Source organism: Trichechus manatus, unplaced genomic scaffold (genome assembly GCF_000243295.1).
Source record: "Trichechus manatus latirostris isolate Lorelei unplaced genomic scaffold, TriManLat1.0 scaffold00317, whole genome shotgun sequence".
Lineage (NCBI taxonomy): Eukaryota > Metazoa > Chordata > Mammalia > Sirenia > Trichechidae > Trichechus > Trichechus manatus.
This window is the reverse complement of record NW_004444253.1, coordinates 552,204-560,175: the sequence shown is the minus strand read 5'-3', so window position 1 is coordinate 560,175 and position 7,972 is coordinate 552,204. Positions and strand designations below refer to the sequence as shown.

The 7,972-nt window shown below is 60.9% G+C and overlaps 1 protein-coding gene across 1 annotated transcript; it reads left to right on the top strand.

Annotated features, from left to right (window-relative positions):
* Positions 1-1,328: 1,328 nt before the first annotated feature.
* Positions 1,329-3,825, top strand: ARRDC1 (arrestin domain containing 1). The gene is made up of 8 exons (XM_004390690.2): positions 1,329-1,542; positions 1,586-1,696; positions 2,054-2,104; positions 2,212-2,366; positions 2,544-2,726; positions 2,824-3,000; positions 3,086-3,518; positions 3,594-3,825. The coding sequence occupies exons 1-8, from the start codon at positions 1,329-1,331 to the stop codon at positions 3,656-3,658; spliced, it is 1,389 nt and encodes a 462-aa protein (XP_004390747.1). The 3' UTR covers positions 3,659-3,825.
* Positions 3,826-7,972: the final 4,147 nt, after the last annotated feature.

Sequence of the window (7,972 nt, the reverse complement as noted above, 5' to 3'; positions counted from 1 at the left end):
CAAGTCACCCCTAGACCAGGAGGCTAGAACACACACTCTCTGGCATCTCATGATGTTGTGGGTGAGGCATTTGCACATGGTGGGCTGGTGGCTTTTCAGCACCGTATGCCATCGACACGGTTGCTTGACGGCATAAAGCTGGCCCTGGGCTGGTCTCTGTGGGTCTCAGCAGGCGCAAGCCATCCAGGTGCACAGGGTCTGACCTCTCAATGGGGGACTGTCGGAGACAGGCATCATCTCCAGTCCTCTCGTCTCCTTTGGAGCTGCCTGTCTGCGCCTGCCCGTCTTTCTCCTGGGCTGCCCGTTTGTCAGAGTGGGCCTGGTGCTCCAGATTTCCAGGGTGGGAACAGTTCCAGGCATCCCCCTGGGAGGGGATGGCTGAAGGAGAGTGGATTCAAAATCAGGGTTGAGGTTGGGTGGTGGGGCTGGGCTGGAGAGGAGGCCGAGGCCTGCCCCTGGCGGCACCAAGGAGAGGCAGAGGGCGGTGCAGTGGGAAGTCAGGGTCTTTCTTTGGGTTGGGGGCTTAGGTGTGGCAGGCGCATGGGGTGGAGAGCCCCCTGGGGGCTGAGGATAAACCAAGGGTTGTGGATGCAGCCGGGTGAGAGGAAGCCTGGGTTGGTGACTGACTGGAGGCCTGGGAGGCCGGGTAAGGCCTGGCTGGGAGGTTGTGGGAAGGCTGACTCCCGGTCCTGAGCACTTGGGACACCCGTGACCTTTCTGCCTGGTAGCTCTGTCAGAAGGGTGTCGGTCTAGTCACCTTCCCCTGACCTGACCCGTCAAGTCCCGGAGAAGGGCTGGGGCAGGGAGGCTGAAGTCTTTGGACTTGACTGAGCGCTGCCTGGGGGAGAGTGGGTGGAAGGGCCCCACCCGGAGCTCCGGCTGTGTTTCCCTTGGGTCCCTTCTCCCTTGTCCAGTCTCGGCCTGCTGACCCCAGTGGGCCCTAGCGCACATCTGCCGGATGGAGGAATTCGAGGCCCTGACCACAGAGCAGCGGTCCTGTGTAGCCCTGTAATGACTGGCCCCTGGGCCCTTCCCCAGCGGTGGCAGGGCTGAGAACCGAATCATCCATGAGGTGGGAAGTCGGCCCTCCTGGGCAGTACTGTCCAGGAAGTCAGGGTGGCTAGATGGCTGAGGACCAGCATCTGTCCAGGCAGGTCTGACCACATTCCTGCAGCAGGAGGGCTGGCAGCTTCCTGCAGGGGAGGGGGACCTCCCAGCCTGACTGAACTGACTCATCTGTGAGGCAGCAGCAAGGTGGGGTCAGGGTCAGCTGTGCCTCAAGCACCCCAGAGGGCAGTTGGGTTTTCACAGGTCGAGGGCGTCTAGATATGGCTGGGAGCCAAGACCATCAGGTGTGGGGTCGCACCGGGGGCATCTCAGTGGCTGTCCAGGCCCCTCCTGCGCTGGACTACAGGACAGACATAACTGTCCCTCAGGTCCCTTGCCACCGCTGCTCCTTAGGAGCACCCCAGGAGGAAGGGGGGCTGCCTAGCTCTAGGGTGCTGCCCGCCTGCCTGGACTCCCATGCCACGGTGGAGACAGGCCCAGGCTGGTGGCTGGGGCTCATGGCCATTTCCTGTTGCAGCCATCCGGGTGACCTGCACAGGGTCCTGCGGGGTCTCCAACAAGATCAATGATGCCACGTGGGTGGTGGAGGAGGGCTACTTCAACAGCTCCCTGTCGCTGGCAGACAAGGGTGAGTCTGGGGGCAGCCCTGGCTTGGGACTGGGTGGCTGAAGGGGCCAGCTTCCCCTGGGACTAGATTCAGGGTGCAGATTCCAAAGGTGCTGGTCACTCCAGAGCTCTGACCCCTGGTGCAGTCTGATTCACCCCCAGACACTGTCCTGGTCACCCCAAGCTTTCGTCCCTTGTTTGTTGCTTGGGCCACGGCCCCTCACTTTGTGCTCTGAAGGCAGGTGTGCAGCTCACAACGGCAGTGAGAAGGGCACATGTCTGCTGCTGGCCCTCTGAGGGGGCCCTGCCCTGGCTGGGAGGAAGGGCCAGCCTGGGCCTGTGGCTCCTTCCCCGCCACCCCTCTGTCCTGTCTCTGCAGGGAGCCTGCCCGCTGGCGAGCACAACTTCCCCTTCCAGTTCCTGCTTCCTGGTGAGAGCCCAGCCTGGCCAGGGGCCTGGGGGTGACGAAGTGGGTCCTGGGAGGGGGCCTGTCGGACAGGAGGCAGTCTGGTGCCAGTGTGGACTCTCCACCCCTAGCCACAGCACCCACGTCCTTTGAGGGGCCTTTCGGGAAGATCGTGCACCAGGTGCGGGCCACCATTGACACGCCTCGCTTCTCTAAGGACCACAAGTGCGGCCGTGTGTTCTACATCTTAAGCCCGCTGAACCTGAACAGCGTCCCTGACATCGAGGTGAGGGAGGAATGGGGCAGGCACAGCTGCTGACCGAGGAAGGCAGCCGGGGCCTGGAAGGGCAGCAGTTCTGTCCGGAGCTGGCCGTGCTGGTGTCCAGAGCAGGGCGGGGGCGTCGCAAGGCTGAGTGGCCCCAGCCCGCCCACTCACGGAACGCTCCCCACTCTCCCTCCCAAGCAACCCAACGTGGCCTCGGTCACCAAGAAGTTCTCCTACAAGCTGGTGAAGACAGGGAGCATAGTCCTCACGGCCAGCACCGACCTCCGAGGCTACGTGGTAGGTCAGGTGTTGCAGCTGCAGGCTGACATCGAGAACCAGTCGGGGAAGGACACAGGCCCTGTGGTGGCCAGTCTGCTGCAGGTCAGAGCCCACACTGGCCACCTTGGTGGGGGCTGTCCTGGGGTCGGGTGGGGGGGTCGGTGGTGGCCCTGCAAGCTGACAGGCTGATCCTCCCCAGAAAGTGTCCTACAAGGCCAAGCGCTGGATCTATGACCTGCGGACCATTGTGGAGGTGGAAGGTGCCGGGGCTAAGGCTTGGAGGCGCTCCGAGTGGAAGGAGCAGATCCTGGTGCCGGCACTGCCCCAGTCGGCTCTGCCGGGCTGCAGCCTCATCCACGTGGACTACTATCTGCAGGTGCCAGGCTGTGACGGCAGGGGCTTGACGTTAGCGGATGGACACAACCCCTGGCCTCAGCCACTTACCGCCCTTCTCCCTCCAGGTCTCCCTGAAGGCCCCCGAGGCCACTGTGACCCTCCCAGTCTTCATCGGTAATATAGCTGTGAACCACACCCCGTTGAGGGCCCTGCCAGGCTTGGCGTCCCCGCCGTCTCAGGGGGTGCCCTCGGCGCCGCCCCAGGAGGAAGTGGAGGCCGAGGCTGTGGCCGGCGCCCCTCATTTCATGGACCCCGTCGTCGCCCTGGCTACCAAGAGCCACTGGCAGCCACCGCTGCCTGCCACCTTCAGTGCCGCGTCTGGCGCCCCCGAACCCTGTGCTCAGGACCGCAGCCCTGCGTCCCACACCCTGCCTCCTCCCTTGTGCATCTCCACGGGTGCTACGGTCTCCTACTTCGCGGACGGTCCCGGGGGGCCGGTGCCTGCCACCAGCACCCTGATCCCACCCCCGGCGTACAGCTCGTGGGGCTACCCCCATGGTGAGTCGGGCGCAGGGCGCGTACCGGGCAGAGGAGCCTCCCGAGCCCCGTGCAGACCTCACTCTCTCCCCACAGAAGCCCCGCCATCCTACGAACAGAGCTGCAGCGACGCCGACCTTGGCCAGAGCCCCGGGAGCTGACCACTCTCTCGCTGCCTTCCCAGGCCGCAGGCAGGCCCAAATCCTCGTGCCTTCTCCCTGGCTCCGCCAGCCCACTCAGGACCCTCGGCTACGCCTCCCGGTCCCTCTCCCCCGGCCGGCGCGCGCTGGGGCGCAAGGAGCGTGACCTGGACCCTCTGGTGTAAATAAAGCGCTTTATTTCTGGAGCTGCGCAGAGGCCGGCCTGGGGGCGGGCGGGGCCGCAGCAGCAGCGAGCGCCCCCCTCCCGTCCGCATGACTGCCCCCAGCCCTGCGCTGCGGGGTCTCAGCGCCTCGCCAGTCCGTTTCCCTCTATGTCCCCTGCCCCCCAACAGGGCCCCCCACTCCCTCCCCGCAGCTCTGACGCTGTGCCCCTCCCCCTCCTCGGGTTCCGCCCATTCCCCAGCCTGCGCCCATTCTCGTCTCTGGGCGGCGCTTTCTCGGCACACACGCACGCCAGTCTCTCCTTTCTGTCACTGGCACTCTGTTCCTCTGCCGGCCACCTCCTCTCGCGGTCATGCACGCTCCCCCCCCCCCACGCCGGACCCCTCCCTGGTGTCCCAGGTCGGCTCCGGTCGCCTTTGCTCGTTCCCTCTAACCCAGGGCAAGGCCGGCATTGCGTCTGGAACAGACCTTCCCGCCGATCCAGTCATGGCCCAGAAACGAAACCGGAACAGACCCGAATTTTTACAGTGTAGGTGCTCCAGAGCAGTAATTGCAATGGTAAAAATTATGGGTCGAAGCCTTGGAGGAGGCACAGTGGGCCCCTTCAGGAGCCTGATGCGTCAGACTGGATTATTGGCAGGACTGGAGAGCAACATCCAGGTCGCAGCCATGGGCACTGCTGTTTCCCGCATATGCTGCCCTTGTCTAGGAGGGAGATTAGGTTTCCAGCAGGGTATAGACCTGTAATTTTTCCTGTTCTGATTACCATTCTGGAACTCCCAAATTTTCAAAATTCGAGTCTGTTCTGGTTTCACTTCCTTGGCCATGACTGAACTGGGAAACACTGGTTTGAAGCCCTGGTCTGGCACTCCAGTGCTGGTTTAAAAAGTTTGTGTGACCTGGGCCACCTGGCCCATTTATTAGAGCACACTTTGGCATGCCCCTCCTGCACCCACCATTCCAGGCAGCTCAATGTGGACCTTCTGTGCCAGAGGAAAGCTCGGGGCCAGGGGGTGGGGGGCCTGCCCTGCCCTACCCTGCCCCAGGTCCCCTCCCCCAGGAGAATGTCCCTGATGGCACCACTGCCAAGTCTGGCTCAGGGATGCTGCATCTGTGCTCCCACTTGGGTATGGACGTACAAGCCTGTTCACACAGTCCCCTATATTACAAAGGACTATCATCCAGAATCCAAGACAAAGAAGGGGGATCCTGTCATGCAGTGCCTCCCAGAGGGGCATCCTGCAGCCGGTCCAGCCAGTCCAGCCTGGAGAGAGGGAGGACCCTATGAAGCCAGCCGCCTGCTTTGGGAAGATGAACTCTGAGTTCAAACTCCAGTTCTGCCATGTGGAAAAGGGGTAACCCTGGATAGGTGTGTGCGTCGGACACCTTATCTATTACAAGCTCCCTGGGGGACAGGTCTAGCTTCCTCTTCCCCCCAAATATAACATGATGTAAGTCTATTTCTAGTACATGTAAGAGTCGAGGGTGGCAGATTCCAGCTTGTGGCACAGCTGTCACTCTACAATCATGGCTTCTGTCCCTGGGCGGCTGCTCTGGTCCTCACCGCGGCCCTGCCTGCTGGGACCGCGACCCCAGCTTCCTGAAGGAGAGGCTGGGGAGTGGATCGCATCACTCTGCACACGTCCCATTAGCCCCTTGCTGCCAGGGAGGCTTGGGAAGGTGGCTTTCAGCCGTGCAGACGTGTGCCAGCTAAAACTTTATTATCTGTGGAAAAGGAGGACGAATATCGGAGAAAACGAAAAGTATGCCACAGGTGGGATAATCCATGACACCTCCTAAGAAGAGCGTTACCCCAGGTTGGAAGGAAGAGTTCCGTGGGTGGCTTGCCTGGGCCTGACCTGTCCCTGCCTCTCGCCAGGTGCAAGGCCTTTCGGGAGCCAGTGGACTGCCATGGGTGATGTGAAACCCACATGAGGTAACACATGTCACATGCTGACAACATCACACGTGACTGGTGATCACGCAAGGGTAGGGCAGGTCATGGGCTGAAGCAACCCGGGGAGAACTGACAGACTCATTCGCAGGCCATACCTCCGTACCCACAGGTTAAACATCCTTGGAATTCAACCAACTGCAGACTGAAAATATTTGGGGGGAAAACAAAAGTCCCAAAAAGCAAAATTTGAATTTGCCGTGCACCGAGCACTATGCTGAATCCACGCGAATGAAGTGATGTGGAGGCACACCCCAGTGTAGCCTCCCACCGTCTCACAGATCCCGTCTCTCTCCAGCACTTGTGTGAGCACCGTTTGCCTCGTGTCTTATCGTTACTCCCTAAACAATACAACTGTTACACAGCATTTACATTGCATTAGGTGTACGTTACCTAGAGATGATTTAAGGGTGTATGTAGGTTATAGGCAGATACAACTCCATTTTGTATAAGGGACTTGAGCATCCACAGATGTTGGTATTCGGGGGCAGGGAGGAGGAATCCTGGAACCAATCCCCCTTGGACACTGATGGATGACTATTTGCTTGGTAAAGGATTTTTCTCCATTATAACTGACTCATGAAACAAGTATTTTGTCTTCTGTATGCCAGGCACTGTTCTAGGCACGAGGGTGCAACAAAACAAAAATCCCTGACTTCCGGGACTTACATTCGAGCAGGGGAAACAGACAAGAAGCCAGATAAACAAGGATGTCAGATGGTCAGATGCCATCTAAAGTGGTATGAAACAAAATCAAGCAAGGAAGAGCAATGAGGGAATTCTGGGGTGCACGAGCAATTCTAGACAGGGATGCAAGGGAAGTCTTCCCTGAAATGGTGACAGGAAGACCTAAGGAGCCGTGCAGATACCTGAGATAAAATCATTCCAGGGAGAAGACCCAGGGAGTCCCAAAGCAGGAGTGGGGAGGATGGTGCCAGAGAGGAAGGTGGGTCAGGTTCTGCCACGCAGGCCACCGAGGACTGTTGCTCCTGGGCCTCTGGTTAAGGCTGGGGCCAGGAGTCTGTCCCGTGCCTGGAGGACTTGGGGACCCCAGCCCGTCATGGGCTGACCGAGGTTGTGACAGGGCAGTCTAGCTGCCTCAAAGAAACTCGAGTAGGTTTCCTGGGCACTTAGGGTTGTCCATTCCCTCCTCTGTACCTGTGTGTACTGTTACTGCCAGACTTGGCAGAATAATTTTCCAAGAGTCCCATCTTCCCATGAGACTGAACCCCTCATGGGGCGGGCCCTTAGGGCCTCTGTTTTCTTCAGTGCAGTATCCACTCCTTAAACCCCTGCAGCGACTGGCCAGAGAACCCCAATTTCAGCCGTACTTCCTTTCTCAACTCCAGACAGGACAACTCAGCTGGCGCTGGTGAGCGGGTAGCCCAAGGCAGTTTATGTGGCACTGGGGCCGCAGTCCAGTTAAGGCTGCTTGGTGCAGGAAAGGCCCTTCCTCTGTGTACCCTAGCTGCCAGCAGGCACGGGGCAGGGAGGGTCCCAGGCGGTGGCCTCGCAGACAGCGCGCAAGAAGGGACCTGAGGGTGACCAGGCAGGTCGTCCAGCCGGGGAACCCCCCAGCCACACCGCAACCACAGCACCCCCCAAACGGGGCACCCTTCCTAACCAGGGCATACCCACCAACCGCGGTACCCTCCCCAGCCAGGCACCACCCCTAAACAGCGCACACCCCTTCTAACCAGAGCACCCCTGCCAGCCAGGTACTGCCAGCTGGGCACTACCTCCCGCCCGCGGGCCCCCTCTGGCAGGAACACCACCCCAGAACGCAACTCTGGGGTCTGTCTTCTGTAAAGGCGTAGCAATCAATGGGTGTCCGGGGTTAGAGATCAGGGGTCGGAGCCTCGGCTGCTCCTCCAGAACGCCTTTTTACAATGAGAGGATATTTGTGAAAACGGGAAGGCTACGTCGATTCATTCCGGAAGGAGCGTTCCCTGCCAGGCCGCCCACTCGGTCCGGTCCCCAGGGCGCAGGCGCGGCGCCTCACGGTCCGAACCCCAAGCGCGCAGGCGCGGAGGCCGCACGATCTGAACCTCAGCGCGCAGGCACGGATGCCGCACGCCCCGAACCCCAGCACGCAGGTGCGGGCCCCAGCCCGGCCCGGGCCACAGCGCGCAGGCGCGAGTGTGGGCGCAGGCGCAGACCGAGTAGCGGCCAGCCCCGCCCGGCTTGGGCCCGCGAGG

Bases quoted from the DNA above. Each gene is read 5' to 3' on its own strand.
- ARRDC1 (XM_004390690.2), top strand. From the start codon at position 1,329: ATGGCTGGGAGCCAAGACCATCAGGTGTGGGGTCGCACCGGGGGCATC. The intron at 2,367-2,543 runs GTGAGGGAGGAA...CTCCCTCCCAAG, and splicing joins ACAGCGTCCCTGACATCGAG to CAACCCAACGTGGCCTCGGT. The intron at 3,001-3,085 runs GTGCCAGGCTGT...TTCTCCCTCCAG, and splicing joins ACGTGGACTACTATCTGCAG to GTCTCCCTGAAGGCCCCCGA.